Source organism: Takifugu flavidus, chromosome 6 (genome assembly GCF_003711565.1).
Source record: "Takifugu flavidus isolate HTHZ2018 chromosome 6, ASM371156v2, whole genome shotgun sequence".
Classification (NCBI taxonomy): domain Eukaryota; kingdom Metazoa; phylum Chordata; class Actinopteri; order Tetraodontiformes; family Tetraodontidae; genus Takifugu; species Takifugu flavidus.
This window is the reverse complement of record NC_079525.1, coordinates 5,533,862-5,551,955: the sequence shown is the minus strand read 5'-3', so window position 1 is coordinate 5,551,955 and position 18,094 is coordinate 5,533,862. Positions and strand designations below refer to the sequence as shown.

General features: G+C 43.2%; 3 protein-coding genes and 1 long non-coding RNA gene across 4 annotated transcripts; 3 read left to right on the top strand and 1 right to left on the bottom strand.

Annotated features, from left to right (window-relative positions):
* Window positions 1-228: 228 nt before the first annotated feature.
* LOC130526936 (uncharacterized) lies at window positions 229-973 on the bottom strand. Its single transcript, XR_008950901.1, has 3 exons — window positions 916-973; window positions 454-652; window positions 229-364 (listed from the first exon to the last, which is right to left on the bottom strand). It is a non-coding gene; the product is annotated as an uncharacterized LOC130526936 (long non-coding RNA).
* Window positions 974-2,199: 1,226 nt separating this feature from the next.
* On the top strand, window positions 2,200-5,216 carry pin1 (peptidylprolyl cis/trans isomerase, NIMA-interacting 1). Its single transcript, XM_057034915.1, has 5 exons — window positions 2,200-2,368; window positions 3,121-3,203; window positions 3,741-3,849; window positions 3,932-4,039; window positions 4,501-5,216. The coding sequence occupies exons 1-5, from the start codon at window positions 2,311-2,313 to the stop codon at window positions 4,608-4,610; spliced, it is 468 nt and encodes a 155-aa protein (XP_056890895.1). The 5' UTR covers window positions 2,200-2,310; the 3' UTR covers window positions 4,611-5,216.
* Window positions 5,217-5,468: 252 nt separating this feature from the next.
* LOC130526850 (perforin-1-like) lies at window positions 5,469-9,055 on the top strand. Its single transcript, XM_057034829.1, has 10 exons — window positions 5,469-5,574; window positions 5,965-6,215; window positions 6,289-6,368; window positions 6,514-6,559; window positions 6,675-6,811; window positions 6,903-7,041; window positions 7,313-7,393; window positions 7,603-8,096; window positions 8,180-8,273; window positions 8,518-9,055. The coding sequence occupies exons 2-10, from the start codon at window positions 5,967-5,969 to the stop codon at window positions 8,731-8,733; spliced, it is 1,536 nt and encodes a 511-aa protein (XP_056890809.1). The 5' UTR covers window positions 5,469-5,574; window positions 5,965-5,966; the 3' UTR covers window positions 8,734-9,055.
* Window positions 9,056-9,465: 410 nt separating this feature from the next.
* On the top strand, window positions 9,466-17,951 carry si:ch211-14k19.8 (uncharacterized). The gene is made up of 11 exons (XM_057034743.1): window positions 9,466-10,161; window positions 10,397-10,780; window positions 11,065-12,903; window positions 12,982-13,064; window positions 13,150-13,208; window positions 13,634-13,797; window positions 14,147-14,312; window positions 14,406-14,597; window positions 15,834-16,055; window positions 16,311-16,470; window positions 17,066-17,951. Exons 1-11 carry the CDS (start codon window positions 10,119-10,121, stop codon window positions 17,138-17,140), a joined length of 3,387 nt encoding a protein of 1,128 aa, XP_056890723.1. The 5' UTR covers window positions 9,466-10,118; the 3' UTR covers window positions 17,141-17,951.
* Window positions 17,952-18,094: the final 143 nt, after the last annotated feature.

Here is an 18,094-nt window from a genome sequence, read left to right as displayed (position 1 = left end):
CCTCACTTTGGGGCGTTGCTGTGTGGATTAACTGCTGGGAAAGAGGCGAGTGAGGTTGTCATTGACGACATCAATTAACAAGAGTCCGACTCATCACATGCCAAAAGAAGGAAACAATTAGCACGGTAGGGAGGTAAACATCAGTTTTAATTCCAAAATATCAACACAAACATTGTAGAACAAAACATCTTTACATATTATCGGTAGGTAAAATAATTGAGAAAGGTCATGTCGGCTGCTTTTCATCCTCTAGAGCCGATGGCTCCTCTGGTTGAGTCGACATAAAAAGGTTTATCCGAGTAGAGCTGATTTGTTCTAATCTACTGGTAGTACAACTCCAGGTTCATCCCATCATGAATTTCATCTGCAGGATCATGGTTAAGTAAACCAAATCGGTAAAGGGTAAATAAATATATCGATTATTTTTTTTTTTTAAGCGGTTGAAAAGGATACAGTCTTCCAGAGTAACGTGGTCCTTGAAGATTGTATACCTGCGAAAACAAAAGGAAAGCACTAGCTGAGACTCCTGATCTACACAGATGTCTAGCACTCCAGATGAGCTTCTTACCATTTCTTTAAAACAATCTTGTCATGTCGTGTTCCTGTCTGCGCAGAAATAAGCTTCTTCAGATCCCCAATGCTGTCCTGAGGGCTAACGCATGAGGGTCAAGGAAATAACATTGAATGCAATCTCATCTGCCAACACGGACTGGATCTTAAGTAACAACGAGCCTTTTAATTGCTTAAAGAGAACAAATCTGACAGTAAACTGCTGTGGAGTGTCGGGGTAAAAACAAGCGCCTGCCTGTAGATCTCTGTTATACGGCCATTAAGCTCATCGTGGAAGAGTCATCAACTTAAGGTTGCAGGTGACAAAATAGCCCTACCCGTCTTCACGCTTAATGTAAAGGATACTTGCACTTGACCCGGACTTTCTTGCCCAATCGATCGTTGCAAACCACTTCAATCATCTTTGGTTCTGGGTAGCTGAAGGAAAATAGAATGAGCGTATAAAAAGAACAAATATCAAAAAATTAACGACCTTAAAACAGTGATAGGACTACATACATGTACCTGATAAACACGCGCCCTCACGAACATTTAAGATTAAAGAGGGGGTGACAAAGAGGGAATGACAATGAAAGCACTTGACTTGATCTGAGAACTAAAAACCAACTCAAAGCCTTCTACAGTATATAAGCCCCTTGGCTTTGAATCTTTTGCTAATGGGGAACCATGATATTTCCCTACAAGGATTCTCCAAAATCGGAGTTATAGTCCATGATAGGCACCTTAATTAACAATCCTTCCATCGAGGCTCGCCCTCGTATATTAGTTTTGCTAGCCTGTTTAAAATGTTAATAATGATAACGAACGATCAGCATGCAGCATCATCCAATGTTGCTATTTATTAGCTTTCTGCTCGGCACAATGTGTCGTTATTTTTTTAAGCCCCGTTATTTTATTTTTTTTGATTAATTATTCAGGGTTTTACAAAAATACAAATTGTGGGTAATTATAAACGCATAATTGCTGCAACTACGAATTTACACATAGGCAGCCGATAATATTTGACACTTTAATGCTAGCAAACATGGTTTAGCAATGTATCAATAACTGTGCGCCATGTTAGGAAACACAAATATCCCTATCTGCAAAAAAGAGGTTTTGTAAATCTATTATAAGCGGTACGGTCTTACCAGAACAAAGAAACATCAAATTATAATATTTTGTGAAATGTTCTGGAGAGTTCTTCGTTTTCGTCGACGACTTCCCCCCCTTGTGTTGATATCTTCTTCTTCGCTTTAATGGAAGTTTGCTGCCAATTTCAGGGAGCACTACCGCCACCTACCGAATCGGATGTAAGACATTAAATTAGACGATTAACGACAGTATGTGCTCTTATTTTATTTGCATGTTAACTTTTCTGTAATATTTTCTGAGCTTCTGTATATTTGCTATCAATCTAAACGCGTCTGTCGCCTGTACAATTGTATAAGACACTGTACTGTGCTTATTTTCCTTGTACATTTGTAAATATTTGTTAAAATAATAATAATAATTTAAAAAACGCACGTCAGCTTCTGAACGAATCAATAGGCAAAAAAGGAAAGATATGATTGACAGTCATAATCACCCTATGGTAGGTTAGAGAACCTAAAAAGCCAAAAGGCAACCCTAATCCACAGCAAAAAGAGGTACCGTAAAGCTTACATGATTTTACTGTCGTAATTTAAACTTACTGCAGCCCCAACTGTGACACGGCTGCTGCTCAGAAATTGTTTTTGAAATCGTTGTTATAGAAAAGCAATGGCAGACGACGAGAAGCTACCATCTGGGTGGGAGAAAAGAATGAGCCGCAGTACAGGTATTTAAGTAGAACATAAAAGAGTCTAAATATGCTTAACTTAATGTGCAATATGCCGTTAGCTTCTTAGCTAGCAGCTGCACTGTCATGGTTCACTGTGGAAACAAGCCTGATAAAACTTAAGTCCGGTAGGACGAAATGAAATCCTAATTGATGCATTAATATGTTATGGTTTTTATAAAAATAAATGTGGTATACATTTTTGATTAAAAAAAAAAGTCAGTCGGTACTTTGTGAACACGAAAGACTGGCTACGGCAGGGCCTTATGACGTCACTCCTCTCCAGCGTATCACCTGCACATTGGACATCTGTTTTATATAGTAATAAGGGGGGAAAAAAGGAAATATCATCACGTTTACATTTGTAGAAAATTGTTTAAGGGATACTGTCGTAAGGGGAGGCCTGTGATTTAATATATTAAGCACATCTAACTTTTTAACATGCATCAAGCATGTCTACATATAGCAAGCTGCATTCTGCAAGCAACCGTTCCCTCATTTTCTCACTCTCCATGTTCTAGCATGGTTGTTAGGGATTCTTTGACCCATCTATAAAGTCATTTGCCCATTCTGGGCTAATGTTCTTAATCAAGTAAGATTGCTTTCTGTTTGTATATTTATTGGAACAATTTTGTGTTTTTAACCGGCTGCCCAGACTCAGTATGATAGTCAATAAATACATCTATAATCAATCTGTGTCTTATGGTCATTATTTCTCTCCCTCTCTGTCTTCCTCCTTCCTCCATCTTTAGGCAATGTGTATTACTTTAATCACAGCACCAATGCCAGCCAGTGGGAACGCCCAGTAGCAGATGGTCGTGGAGAACCAGAAAAGGTCATTATGCAAATTTTGAATAAACACATTTTGAAGACGACTGGAACGATGTATTATACTGTTGAATCCTTTAATTATACAAACATCAACTAGTTCAGTAACTTAAAGTAGGCTTTCTTTGGTTGCAAGCTCTGCTGCTAGTGTTGAACAGCGACCTCTTGTGGTTTATCGATGTAGCTGTAGCCTTGTAGAGCACCAACCATTCTAATTTCAGGTTTTTGTTTGTTTTTTAACCCCCAAAATAAAATGTCACTCTCTATTTCACTATCAATTACTATTAATATGACAGCACATCAAATAATAAGTCTCATCAGGAGAACCAGTGGTAGCTGTTGGAGCATTTTTAATTAAAAGAAACAGCAAACTAAAGAGAGCTCTGGTTGATGCAGAGCTAGCTGAGCTTCACACCAAAAATCCCATAATGGACATGAACAGCATGTATTAGAAAAAGCTTTACCAGTGCTTATTGCATGTCAAGTGTCTGGTAGGTTTTTGTCTGTAAATGTGTTTTGACGCTGATTTTGATCACTTTCCCAGGTACAGTGCTCCCATATTCTGGTGAAGCATAATCGGTCACGTCGTCCGTCATCGTGGAGGCAACAAACTGTCACACGGACTAAAGAAGAGGCTCTGGAGATCATTCTGGGTGAGACACATTACAGCAGGAAGATACTATATATGGTTTATGGTGATTCAGTTATCTTTAGTTTTATTCTTCATCTGCACAGGATACATTGAAGACATCAAATCTGGAAAGGAGTTCGAGGTTCTGGCCTCCCAGTTTAGTGACTGCAGCTCAGCCAGGAACAATGGAAATCTGGGATTATTTGGCAGAGGTACACACAGATTTTAGTCCGTTTCCTCAGAATAGTTACACTAAACAATGTCTGAGTGCATCCTCTAATAAAGATAGGTAATAGAAAAGCTCTGATCTTGTTTATTTGTCCTTACTGCCTTTTGCAAGATGTGATGCTCTCCTTTCAAAAATAAAGTGAATATTGTGCAATGTTTTGGCACACCCACCTAGAGCAAAACAGCTCTCTGCAATGCACTTGTAAACCAATAAATAGGCTACAATTAACAGCTGAAAAACATGTGCAACACGTGGGCATGTGCTGGATTATTTTTGTTTAGAGCTTTTAAATGATGATTAACCTGGGCCCTAAAACAGTCACATTGCACAATTTATGGCTGTGCCACCTAAACTGGCAGCACTTTTGCAGTAATTCTGTGTGTAAATGGTAAAATAAATGAATACTTAAATCTAAGTTTGAATCTAATTGTCTTTGCCTTTAAGGTCAGATGCAGAAGCCTTTTGAAGATGCCGCCTTCGCCCTAAAGGTGGGCGACATGAGCGGTCCCGTTTCCACCGAATCAGGCGTCCACATCATCCTTCGCACCGGTTGAGAAGAGGGAGAGCCCGCTGTTCCTATATTCCTGTTTGGTCGTCGCATACAGTACAAAAGCATTCACAGCCCCGATCAGTCAGACCCACAATCCTCATGACAATATCTGTACAACTCTCCACGTTACACATGTTACTTAACTCAAGCTATTATTAAACCTGTATGGGTAATTTAAGGAATGCTGCATACTCCTGTAGGACCCAGAGCTTTTAATGACCACAGCAAGTTCAGCATATGAAAATTTGGAGGATGTTTTTGTAGGTGCATGTCTACAAATCTAAAATGAATTGTGATTTTGTTTTTCCTGCTGTGTGCCCAGCCAATCCAGCATCAATATTATTGCTCTATAAAATAGGCTGAAACGCTTTCTAACATTTCCAGACGGCTACATCGGGAGAAAGGACCGTTGCAGCATGGATTTATATTTGCTGCCATTTGTAGAATCTTGCCCATAACCCACAGACAGACGAGTGTCTCCGCTTCACCAAACCCACCACAAATGACATCCCACCTTTTGCAGGTCTAAAAAAACAGACCTCACTTTGTTCAGATCAACTGTGTCATTAAGGTTGTTTTTTTTGTCTTAATTAAAGAATTGTTTTTGTAAGTGCTGTGTTGGTCTGTTTTTATGGATTAATTCATGCACTGCTGAGTCTGTTAACTTGGCAGGATGTTTGAAGAAAACAATGTTATTTTAATGGAATCTATCAGATCTATGTGCCATAAAACTTTCTCTTTGGCAGGAGCTTCAAACTTGTTTTTGTAGGAATAAAATTCAAGGTCATTTCCTTATTGCCTTTAATAACCTTTTATAACCCTTATCAGCCTTTTCTATTGATTTCGTTTGTAGCTTGGTTATAAAAACCCTCATCCTTTGGTCAGATTTTAAAGTTGAGATCCTTCTCATGCTGGTTCTGGCCTCAACAGTGTAGCAGCAGCGTCTGGTTTGCAGCAATTTCATACAGGTAAAAACTTTCCTCCATCAAAGGTGCACAGACTACAGAGATTTTAAGCTACTAAAACGACAGTAAGCTTAGAAGTTTTGTGCAAACTTGGACTTGTTGCACTTGTAATTTGTAGATGTGCGTGATACAATAAAGAGTCTGATATGCAAATGCATCAGTGCATAATCTTTAAATTATTCGATTTTACTGGCAATATAACTGAGATTCGGTCTTTTTTTTGCAAAATCCAAAATTAAAGAAACGTTTTTCTGACATATGGAGGAATTAAATACCCTCAACCTCAAAAGAGTTTCCTTTAAACAGACCCGAGTTCTACCTCTTAGCAAAACTCTTTTTTTTTTTTTTAATTTGTTGCAACTGTGTAACCTTTCTCTGTCTCCTCGGGTTCAGCCATGCTCTCCATCACGACCCCCGCTCTCCTCCTCCTTTGCCTCACCCCCGTCCTCCCCTGTCGGATTGGGAACTCCAGCCAGTGTCAGTCGGCCCCTTTCGTTCCGGGCCACAACCTGGTGGGGGAGGGCTTTAACGTGGTCACCCTGCAGCGGAAGGGAGCCTACATGATTGACGTGAAGACCTACCTGAGCCCGACTGGCACCTGCACCCTGTGCTCCAACTCCCTGCAAGGCAACGAGCTGCAGAAGGTGATTACTGCTGTAATTAGACAACAAACGCACCCGGAGGTTTGGGATTCATGTGGATGTTCTTCATTTGCAGCTGCCTCTCTCAGCACTAGACTGGCGCCCGTTCAGCCGCTGCCGCGCTGACATCTACGGCAGCCTCCACCAATCTGTCAGGTACATGCATCTGTGTACATACTGCACGTATTTAATAGATAAAACATGTTTTCTTTGATAAAGTTTTTTTTTTTTTAAAAAAAAAGTAAATTTCTAAAGAAGCAAGATTTAATCGCATTTATATATTGTTTTTCTTCACCTCCAGTTCGTTGGTTGAGACTTACACCTCACAGGACAGTAGTGACTGGAAGGTAGGACACATTTACATCTAAAATTGGTTTTGGTTGCCTTCATTACCACTGAATTCGTCTATGAATATACATTTGAATAAACCTGTGCACTTAATAAACGTTTTTATTTAAACAGGTTGGCCTAAATGTTGACAAATTTGCCAATCTGGAGGTGGGAGGAACCCAATCATCTGCATATAAATATGCAATACGAAGGACCGGCGAGGACCGCCACTTTTTCAGCCTTCACAGGGTCACCTGCGGCTATTACAGGTGATCTTTCCTGCACGTCTCAACGCGTTACGTTAGTGTAAACACAGTTTTTTTGTTGTTTTTTTTAAGTTTATTTGCATTTCCCCTGCAGCTACCGTGTGTCGAGCAAGCCCACCCTCAGCACTGAGTTCCGCAGGGACTTGGACAGACTGCCAAGTGTCTACAGCAACTCCACCAGGGCTCAGTACAATCAGCTCATATATACTTATGGGACACACTACATCCGCCAGGTTATGACAAACCCAATTTTTTCTGTGTCTATCTTTATGAGAACATGCATGGGGTGGGGACAACCTAACTGCCATTATGTCTCCAGTTAACGATAAATGTCTATAATGTTAGAGAACTTAAATGAGGTGATTTGTCGCCCTCTAGTGGCGACCTGACATATCGCCAGTGTTTCATATAGTAAATCGTATAGCGAGTGTTAAAGGCCTTTAAGAAAATAATAAAGCCAAATAGAGAATGCCTCACAGACTTGTTCTGATAAAACTGTTTCAGGTTTATCTTGGAGGACGACTCAGGCGAATCACAGCTTCCCGTACCTGTTTGTCCACACTGAATGCGCTCTCAACAAGTGAGGTACATAATGTTTTCTTAAATAAGATGAAAATAATGAATGAATAAAACCTGATTTTACCTTCCAAATCTCAAGAAAGATTCTAGTAAATCCTGTTTGCTTTTCTCGTATTCAGACATTGCAATGATACATTCTGATTTCATGTATAGATTTTAGATGGGGTTTTTTTTTGTGCTGGCTAGCAAAGCGTCTGATTTCCTTCCTTCCACAGGTCCACTCCTGTTTGTCCCTAGGCATAGGCATAGGTCTGGGAAAGCTGAAGTTGTCCGCAAACCGAGAGTCTTGCAAAAAAGTTCTAAACAACCAAGGCGTCTCCACCTCTTTCGGCTCTGGTCTCTTTCAACATTACACAGAGGTGGTGGGGGGGACTAATTGGCTGGGGGAATTCTCCCTGACGAGTAATGACTCCGTTGGCTACAGAAACTGGCTGAATACCCTCAAAGACCACCCAGACATCGTTTCATACTCCCTCAGGCCAATTTATGAACTTGTGCCGTCGAATCTGAAGAGGCTGGGAATGAAGGCTGCCATAGAGCAGTACCTACAGGACAATGGCATAAAGAAATCAACCAAAGAACCATCCTGCTCATCGGTCCCCAACCTGGCTTCCAACTGTTGCCCCAAAGAGGCTTGGAGGGGGATACTGGATGTGACCATCGTGAGAGCGTGGAATCTGAAAGGAGACCTGATCGGTGCGACTGAGGCGTGAGTAGCACAACATCACCTGCGTCTGTATCACACAACAGCAATGGATCATCACGGTTTCTTTTTTTTCCTCCCGTTCACAGCTACGCTAAGATGTGGTTCGGTCCCTTCTACTACAGGACTTCTATGATCAGATCAAATAACCCGTGGTGGAACGCACGTTACCACCTCAGCAAGGTCAGTCAGGGGTCACAATAAGCTGATGCCCAGCCTGAATCTTTTTAACTGATGGGTTGGGATTGTTAAAAAATCCATATTTTGTGTGCATATTTTGGTTACAAACACTCTAAACCTGAAGATCAGTCAAGAAATTGACACAATCATGTCATTTATCTGTACTGGTGGTACAATTACCCAAGCAAACTATGATTTTTACATAAATATTCTTTTGTCTTTGAAAAAATTGCATTTTTTTTTAAAGGTACCAACAACTTTTGGTTTGAAAGTGGAGGTCTGGGACCAGGACCTGATCTGGGATGACCGTCTGGGATCCTGTACGTGGTACCCACAACAGGGGACACGCACGGTCACCTGTCCGACCCAGGGGGGCAGAGGCGGATTCCAGGTGAGGTACACTCTGACCTGCGACCGACACCTGACGGGAAGCAGGTGTGAACGTTACAAACCAACGCCGTGATGAAGAACACTCACCAACCAAGTTCCAAAGGTTTCATGAATTACGTTTGTCAACAGTTTTTGTTATTAGATCTCAAGAATGGTAGAACTAATGAAAACTCCTTCTTTTTTATTTGAAGTTCCTGTTTTACGTATATTTGTGTAGCGTTCCATTGTCAGTAAGACTTAAGACTATGATAGTCAGAATGTTTGCAGCAGTTATCATGTCCTGCTTCACCTTCTGTGAAGTTCTTTGAGCCGAATATTCAAAATGTATTTGATGTCTACAATAAGTGTACATTTCAATTTCTTTTTGTTATGCAAATAAAACACTTAAAACACAATTTACAGCATGTCTGCCAATGGAGATCAGCAGTTATAGCTAAATCCGGCGCAATCGCATCCTCTATACCTATAAATGATAAATGTCGTTGCACACTGTCCCTCAATAAACTAAATAAATAAAATGTCCTGTTGAAGATGTCCACCCCCCCAGCAATGTACATGCAGTAAATGAAAAAAAAAAACAAAACTAAATATATTATATATAATAAATAATTGAATTTCCCTACGGGGATGAATAAAGTACATCTTAATCTTAAATAAGAAAATTGGATTTTAATGATTATTTTTAAAAGAGATTTATTCCATCAGTTGTAAAACTACTGTCTGCTGACAGACAGACAGACAGACAGACAGACAGACAGACAGACAGATAGATAGATAGATAGAGACTGTAAATGGATGATTCATTCACACGCCCGCGGTTGCAGCCACTCCATCAGTGTGCTGCCAAATAAAAAATCTTTATATCTGCACATCAGGATGCACCACATGTTGCGTTAAAACGCCGGAAACCCCAGATTGCAGCCCTCCGTCGCATCCCCTCGGTGTTCACAGTCAGGCCTGGACGCTGGTGTCGACGCTGCTGGGTCGGGATGTAAAACGCTAATGAAGTCCCTCCTCTCATGTCTCTGCGCCTCCCGCGGTTAACCGGTTCCTGTGCAGCGTTTAAGGGCTCTGTAAAAACCAGCTCCCGTCGCGACCAGCGGTCTGTCATCTCCACACACGCCGAGCGGCTGCAGGGGTCGCCAGCCCGGAGGCAGCGCGGCCGCCGCTCCAAACGCGCCGTCTCCGCGTCCGTCATTGCAGACGCACGTGTGTCTAATTTGGGCGTCTGAGCCCCGGACGGCGCTGCGCTTTCCGTGAGGAGGAAATGATGGAGGAGGAAAGTTTCTGACGCCTCTCCGTTTGGTGGAGATCCGCAAAAACAGGCGGAGATCAGTTGTGGCTCTGCGCGCTCCGCTTGTCCTCCTCTGACCGACGAAACACAGAAGATCTGGAATAAAAGCTGGATGGATTTGGGATTAACCGGTTCCCCGACACTGAAATGTCTGAGGATTGGAAATGCAGCTCCACGCCTGTCTTTTGCTTTTTATTATCACAACAGGTAAAATAAACCTGTCTTTATTTTTGATCTTTCTGATTCTTTTATGAGATATGCTATTTTCATTACCCGTTTTCTTCTAATTAATCTGGAATCCTGCTTTTAATTGTCATTGTAACGATGTGTTTGATTTAAAAGTCAGACTTCAGGTTGGACATGTTTATTTTACCCAAGTTGTTTTTTTTAAATTGACAATTTACGCGGCTTCTCTTTCACCACCATTTGTTTTCCCTTCCAGATAAAATATTGTCCCTGTCCCAGCATCACTGCGGTGGAAACATCAGCCTGGACCAGAGGCCTGCTGGCACCATCAATCTCACTTTACCTGGACGCCTCAATGACGCCAACGTCACCAACAACACGGGCAGCCAGACCGATGAACCCCCGCCAGTTTCAGTTTGCACTTGGATAATAGATGTTCCTCTGGGCTGGACGGTCCATTTAGCCTTGTCAGAGTCGGAGCGCGGTTCCACTGTGTGGGTGCGTTGTGTCTGGAATCAGGAGGACCACATCCTGGAGAGCGAGGGGACAGTGGCGCTCTCCCACTGTGATGGAAACAAAGGCACCCTTTTGTGGGGAGCAGCTGGACAGTCGCCGAATTCAATTCGGCTGTCATATTACGGTAGGACCCCATGACACAATTACCCACTTTACTGATCTAGTTTAAGTCCTCCCTTGTTGGCACTTGAGTTTAATGTGATTAGTCTTGAGCTGAGGGGTGCGTACTTTTGTGTACAGTAGGAAAATCATATATTTGCTGGAAAATGAGGTGTTTGTTGTGGCGTGAGCTGTAAAACTCTCCGTCGGAAAGTTCAGATCACTCTCGCCTGTTTATGGTTTCCACTCATGTCACATAGTCCTGCTCTGCTCTGTTTTCTTTTTTAATGTTTGTTCCTGGCGATCCAGTTCAGGAAGATGAGTGGAATTCCACAGAGGAACGCACCAGCGCGCGGCCAGACCTTGATCCTCGGGCTCAGACGGGAACCATCTTGACCAGCTTGTTGCCCATTGGTCCCGAAGTGGTGACAGGAACAGATGGGGGCAGGGGTCGCCTCCACGAAGGCAAGGAGAAGCGGGCTTCTTGGCCCCAAGCCGGGTCCAGTAGCACCTCTCCGTTGCAAGGGCCGCTACATCCCACCTCACACCCACAGAGACGCACCGCGGCTGGGGAAACCGATAGGGAAGCGCTGCTACTTCCTGAGGAAACGACCAACAATAGAGCGGAAACATCTGGAGCCACTCACCTCACTGATGGGCCCGTATCTGCCAGCCAGAGGACACACCCATATTTTCAAAACACTTTCAGTTCAGGCCCATTTCACACATCGCAGTCAACAAACACGGAAAGCTACAAATTCCCGGGCACCCACAAGCCTCTGAACCCCTCACCTTCCAGTAGCTCCAGTACCAGGGTCGGTCCAGGTGTCCCCAGGATTACAGCCGGTCGCACCGCCATATCTACGAGCTCTCGGGATTATCCCTCTGCGTCCAGCTCCGTCATTCCCAGTCTTACCTCTTCTCTGCCTGATCTTCCGTCCGGGATCACCTGGAAGGGTGAGACCACCCTGAACCGCCGTGATGTTAGTCTAACCCCGGGACAGAAACAACGCAACTCCTGGAGGAGCCAGAGAAGCACAGACGGACATAACGCTGATCTCACCTCTGCTACCACCTCCGAACCTCTAAAAACGCCAACCCCACAGCAGGCGGGCGATCCGGGCTCTGGGCCGACCGCGTCAACGCCAGCGCCAGCCGTCCAAAACCTCGGCGTGATTTATTCATCTCCCTCCCACCCGACAGATCTCCCCGCTGCTGTAGAGGCCATGTCCTTTCACCCAAACGCCAGTGATAATGACTCGGTACCATCTGCCACGTCAAACGACGCCACTCGCACGTCTGTGTCCGACTCCTCAGATAAATCGGAAGGCGTACAGGTGTTTCACCCTGTCACCTCCCCTTCGCCGATCTGGACCAGCACGCTACAGAGCGCAGAGCTCGCCACACGGTCCTTGCTTTCTTATTTAACGTCACCATTCACACACACCAGCAAAGACTCGACGCCCACCACGCTGAGGAATTCAGTATCTGTCTCCCTGGTGTCTGACTGGATCATTCCAGCTTCTTCCACACCCAAGACAGCGGTAACATTCGAAGATGTGGCCCAGAACGCAGCCGCTACAGGAGCCAGCACCAGCTCACAGGGTCCTACTTTCACACTCTTACATCACCAACTGCCCACAGTTGCAGCCACTCCAGTCCCGCATTTGTCATCGACACACTCATCCGCACCTCCACACACACCCCAAACACATACAGGTCCACATTCCACGCACATGGCAACAACTCCTGAATCCTCCGGGCACTCAGTCCGTTTGGACCATGAAACCACACCAGTCACACCATCAACAGTCAAATCTACAGCATCACACACTCCACACACACTCCGCGGCACATCGGCCGGCGCCAACGCACTGGCTACGGACAACAAATCCCACAAATTTAGTACTGCGACACATTTGTCGACGGCGACAACTCCAGTGTCGGAACACAAACATGGAGAGGATAAAGAGGAGTCTTGGCCGCAGCCTCCCAGCAGCACACCAGCAGGACCTTCACAGAAACCCGGGACAACCCAGCATGCCCACGCCGGGCGCCACACAGCAACTTCCTCAGATGGTCCAACCTCCACAGCCAGCCAGACACCCAAGTTCTTCATCGTGCCCGACCAGCCCCCCACCATCAAAGGTGCCAAAAACATGACCTGTAATTTAAACGGTACGCCCCGGGTCTGTCGTGGTGACGTTGTTTGGTTTCTGTCTCCAGTGGAGTCCATTGAACTGCTGCTGCAAATCATCGTGGACGAGTCCAGCTCAGTCTCTGGCTTAGAGGACGACGCGGCAGCCTGGGTGAGAGACGTCCAGCACAGAACCACGCACAGATGTGACACAGAGAGAGGTGTTTAAATGTAGAACTCTTCCTTATTTTCTGTAGTTGGAGCCATATCTGCAGAGGGCCCCGGGGTTCAGCAGACTGCAGGGAGTCTGGAGCAGGTGAGGGCTTCTAGACCATCGATGTGTTAGCTGGTGTACAGGACAGCAGAGATATATAAATACTACTACTTCTATAGTATCATTTATAATACTATATCACTGATATATATGCTATAAATATGGCACAAGCATTGCTGTTGGATCAAGAAAAGGACCTACGCTGTTTGCTTCTTGTCCTAATTAGCTAACATGATAACCAATAACATAATTGATGAAGAGAACTCATCTGAAAACATAAAAGATGTGTGAATATTATCCTACTGTATGATATAGTTGTGATGGGTTAACTGAAATATTCTGTTGGTTGTTGTTCATGTCAGGAGGGCAGACGTGTTTTGCGATGGCATTTTAAGATTGAGAGGTGAATAAGCTACTGCGGTGACGTGGTGCTGTTGTCATGTCGTGCTGTGATGCTGTTGTTGAAGTGGCCACGCGGTGCAGAGTCTGGTGGAGTTTAAAACCAGCAAGGCCCTGCAGTGGCTCAGCATGACAGGACCCACATCGCTGCTGGAACGTACGGGATTAGCTCACGCGGTTCACCAGGGGAGGAGTTTAAGATCAGCCAAGATCACCAACGTCACACTTGGAGGTAAGACTAGAGGACAAGGATCCTCAGCTGTCTTAAGGGGTTTAATGTGACCTCGGCAGGGACATGAATACTTCTTTTCTACCTCTTTTTCTTCAGCTGGCTCAGACCCAGTTGCTATATTAAGTGAATGGCTTACATTCTCAAATGTATTTACTTAATTAGTCCTGCAGAGAATCCTGCAAATCCCCTAACTTAATTAGAGTGATTCTTTTAAAATCACATTTCAGTTGTGACACATCTGATTATTGCAGCTAGCGTGCAAACACATGCCAGTGGTATCCACATAGTCGAGTCCTTTGCAATTTGCTCTTTCAATTTGATGTGATTTGCTGTCACGTCCTGTTACCAGGCCTACAGGCCGACGTGTGCGAGTGGTTGCTGCAGTGCCAAGCGGGTTATAACTGCAGATCACAGCCTGGAACTTCAAATTACAGCTGCTCCTCTGTCTGCCACTCTGACTACTGCCACCATCACGGCATCTGCACACACCACCCAGGCCAACTTCCAGTTTGTCGGTAAAAAGACACAGACATGCCCATGTGTGATTTTATTTCTGCCCTTTAAAGGAAGGCCTGTGAATGAACGGTTGTGGGTTGTTTGCACCTTAGCTGCCTCGTAGGAAACGACTTCTGGTACATGGGTCAGAGGTGTGACCTGAGGATGACTCGAGCGCGGCTCGTGGGCGCATGTGTGGCCATCTTACTTGTCATAGTGACAGTAATTGGCATTTTGGCCTTTGTGGCTGTGAGACGCTACAAAGCCATTCTGATCCAGGCCAAAGTCGACCAGACACGGAGCAGGTAGGCGTCACCTCACAAACATAAAAAACAACAAAAGTGCTACTGCTACTGCTACTGCTACTGCTACTACTACTACTACTACTACTGCTTCTACTACTACTACTACTACTACTACTACTACTACTACTACTAATAATAATAATAATAATAATAATAATAATAATAATAATGCGCAATATACAAAATCATTATGTAGTTGCAATAATGCCCACTAGATGTCGCACCCTAGCTGCGGTTGAATGAAATATAGTCAATATTGCCAACTGTACTGCTGTATATATTATTTTAAAGATGAAAATTACATTTTTACCATTTTAAATTTTGCTAGTGATGATTTATGAAGTAATGCATTGAACCAAGCTTTTATTTATCCAAAAGGTCTATTAGTCAAATTCACTTATAGATAATAGATTTATGCTGTTATTCTCTTCGTGGAAAATACATAAATTGTATTTTTGTGGTCCTCCTGTTTCCAGACACAACGCACCCACAGAGTTGAACCACGGTCCGACTCAGACAAGGCTAAATTTCTAGATAAATTGACAAATGTCTCACAGATATTGGCTGAGGTTTAATGTCACAGCCATCCTAACAAATAAATGTTTTCACTTCAACAGTTTTAAACCTTAAATATACACTTTGCAGATTTATTTTAATTTTTAAGTGCACAGAGCTGATGTGTGATCAGACGTTATAACACAAGATGCATTGAAGTAATGGAAACCTGAGCAGAGAGTCACGTCCATCGTGTCATTTGTTGTCTGCGCCAGGATTGTGCAGAGTCCTTCTTTGTCTCTCCTCTGTTTGTTTTTTAACGTGTCAGCCAGGTCAAAACCTTCTGATAGCAGTTTTTAAAAGTACAAGTGTGGAATGATGTGTGAATTGTTTTTGATGATACATGAGTGTCTAATTTAATCTATTTACCCTTTAACTGATGCGCTGTCATGCATCGCAGTAAAAAACTTTAACGTAAAAATGATCCATCAGCTTTCACACCTGCTTTTTTTCTACATCGAGGTAAACACATGTGCATGTTTCCTTGGTGGTCGCAGCCACCTTCATCTCCACAATCACTTTCTGTCATATGATTTTGTTTTTCTTTCAAATGTAGACTACAAAAACAAACAATTCAAGCCAGACTAAATTGAAGTGCATACAATGCATGCTTTGACTACATTGTGCACATTTGGACCCCACATTCAGGTTTTTTGTGCGTGTGTGTGGGTGTGTGTGCAGCTACCGCAGGTTCAACCATTTTGATGAGCTGTCAGGACGGTTCTGGTTGCGTTCGTGGGCAGGATCAGCAGACTCGCTTGATAATCCTGCCTTTACACGCTCTGATGAGTTATTGCACCTGCGGGCTCTCGACCGCCCCTGCTGTTACCATGACGACACGCTGTCGCTGGCATCCACCTGCCCCAGCCATGGGACACGCATCAATACCATCTACCCCCACAGGTACACGCCAAAATATGAATGAATGATTGGCTGTAATCTGTTTTTGTACTGATAGATGCTGTAAAATCTTGCAAATAAAAAGACATATTGTGTATTTTGCATGTTAACAGATTGTTCCAAAATCAGTCCTAAACACATGCACGGGTTGAATGAAGTGTGTAAAAAAAAAAAACCCACTTATGTAAGCATTATTTCTGATGGATTTTTAGTGATAGTTGCGTCTAATAACTCTGTGGCCCTTTGTTTGATCATTAGCTCTCAATATGGTTGGAGGGGAAGTGAGTTGAGCATCAGAGATGGAGTGTTGGACTCCGGCAAGGCCAGTGACCTGTCTGTGTGCAGCTGGCCTGTGGAACCCATTCACTGGACACCCTTCCCTCTTCTGCAGCAGCTGGCATCCAACAGGACACCCACAGTGAGTGTGTGTGTGTATGTGTGTGTGTGTGTGTGTGTGTGTGTGTGTGTGTGTGTGTGTGTGTGTGTTTGTGTGTGTATGTGTGTGTGTGTCACATTATCATTCTACTGTGCTGCACAAACAACATGACACACACCTGAACTTTAAATGAAAAGTCAGTTGATCACACACAATGCAAGTGTTGTAGAGACTCTAGATTGTACTTGTCTTACTGGTCTGACAAGTTCAAATAAACTTCCTTTTTGCTGGTTGCCACATTACAAAGAGAGCAAGGCAGTTGGGCACATACAGTACATGTATTATTAAAGTAACGTGGAAGTGATAATCCAGATATCATCGCAGAAGTTTATACCCATTGATTATTAGCAAATGCTCAGAGCTGGATTTGTTCTGATGGGAGAGCAGATTACAGAACTCTGGTACATACCGAACAAACCACATACGTGCCCGGACATGCCATTCAAGCTCTGAGATTCTTGATGTTTCTGAAACCAGTAGGCCTGTTCAGGAATCCAACCGTGTGTGAGAGCCAGGGAGTGTCGGGGTGGCCGTACATCTGCTTTCAATATGTTCTCTTGTTTCCCTGTGAAACCAGGTGAGAGTTTCAAGGCCACGGTCCTACTGTGAAGGCATGGAGCTTGTAGACCTGGGGAAGAGCTGGACTGCCTGACACACATTGACTGACCGTTTTCTCTTTAGCTCACCGTTGTGTTTTCAACCTGGTTTGTTTAAGGTCACTAAATGGTAAATGTGTATATGAATAAGTGTACGTTAACTTTAAAAGCTGTTGTAACTTTGTTCAGATGTTTAGTCTGCGTTCTTTGCTAGCTGGTAGACGCTGACAAAATAAAGGTTGCACTGGAAAAATAAAATCCATAATTAAAATGTACGTTTGCTTGATACCAAGTCAAGACACCACTTCCTCTGTTGCGTAAAAATGAAGTTTCGGGGGTGCATCCCGCCTTTGCCTGCTCGTGTTGTAATTTGTGGCCAGTCCATACGCAATTGGGGAGATAAAGCCAGCCTGATCACAAAGAGAAGTCAGCTCTTTATTGTGACATTTCACCTCATTTTAATGGCACCAAATAAGTCAAAAGTAAGTCAACCAAAATCAATCTGAAACCTTGGGCTTCAGTTGATATACGAGCATGAACATAAACCTGTGGTAACGAACAATACGGGCATGTAAAAGGAGATCATTCAATCATTCAAAAAACTGAAGAAGAGGGACAGATGTTATATTTGCCTGCCATGAAGAAACAGCCTTCTTTTCTCTCTGGATATAAGAAAAATTGTAAAATGTTGAGTGTTTGAGTTGTTTTTGCTATATTTAATTGTTTAGATTAATCAACGCTTTGTTGTTTCTGTAAAATATTAACCTGCAAAAATATTTTTTTATTCTGGTGATGTAAATCACAAATTTAATTTAAAAATGTCAAAAATTAGAAGATGAAACTCAATAAATTAATCTGACCACTGTATTTCATAAGAGGCTCTAATTGCAAGCGATTAAAACTGTACTTCTTTTCAGGTGTGAAATTGTAGAATAAAATATGCATTAATCTAAAAACCCACAATAATGAATCCGGAGAAAGGAAATGTGTTGGTTAAAAGGATTAAGTAA

Coding starts and splice junctions, on each gene's coding strand:
- LOC130526850 (XM_057034829.1), top strand. CDS start 5,967: ATGCTCTCCATCACGACCCCCGCTCTCCTCCTCCTTTGCCTCACCCCC. Junction 6,216..6,288: donor AAGGCAACGAGCTGCAGAAG/GTGATTACTGCT, acceptor CTTCATTTGCAG/CTGCCTCTCTCAGCACTAGA. Junction 8,274..8,517: donor CACGTTACCACCTCAGCAAG/GTCAGTCAGGGG, acceptor TTTTTTTTAAAG/GTACCAACAACTTTTGGTTT.
- si:ch211-14k19.8 (XM_057034743.1), top strand. CDS start 10,119: ATGCAGCTCCACGCCTGTCTTTTGCTTTTTATTATCACAACAG. Junction 16,056..16,310: donor AATACCATCTACCCCCACAG/GTACACGCCAAA, acceptor TTTGATCATTAG/CTCTCAATATGGTTGGAGGG. Junction 16,471..17,065: donor CATCCAACAGGACACCCACA/GTGAGTGTGTGT, acceptor CTGTGAAACCAG/GTGAGAGTTTCAAGGCCACG.
- pin1 (XM_057034915.1), top strand. CDS start 2,311: ATGGCAGACGACGAGAAGCTACCATCTGGGTGGGAGAAAAGAATGAGC. Junction 3,204..3,740: donor GTCGTGGAGAACCAGAAAAG/GTCATTATGCAA, acceptor TCACTTTCCCAG/GTACAGTGCTCCCATATTCT. Junction 3,850..3,931: donor GGCTCTGGAGATCATTCTGG/GTGAGACACATT, acceptor TCATCTGCACAG/GATACATTGAAGACATCAAA.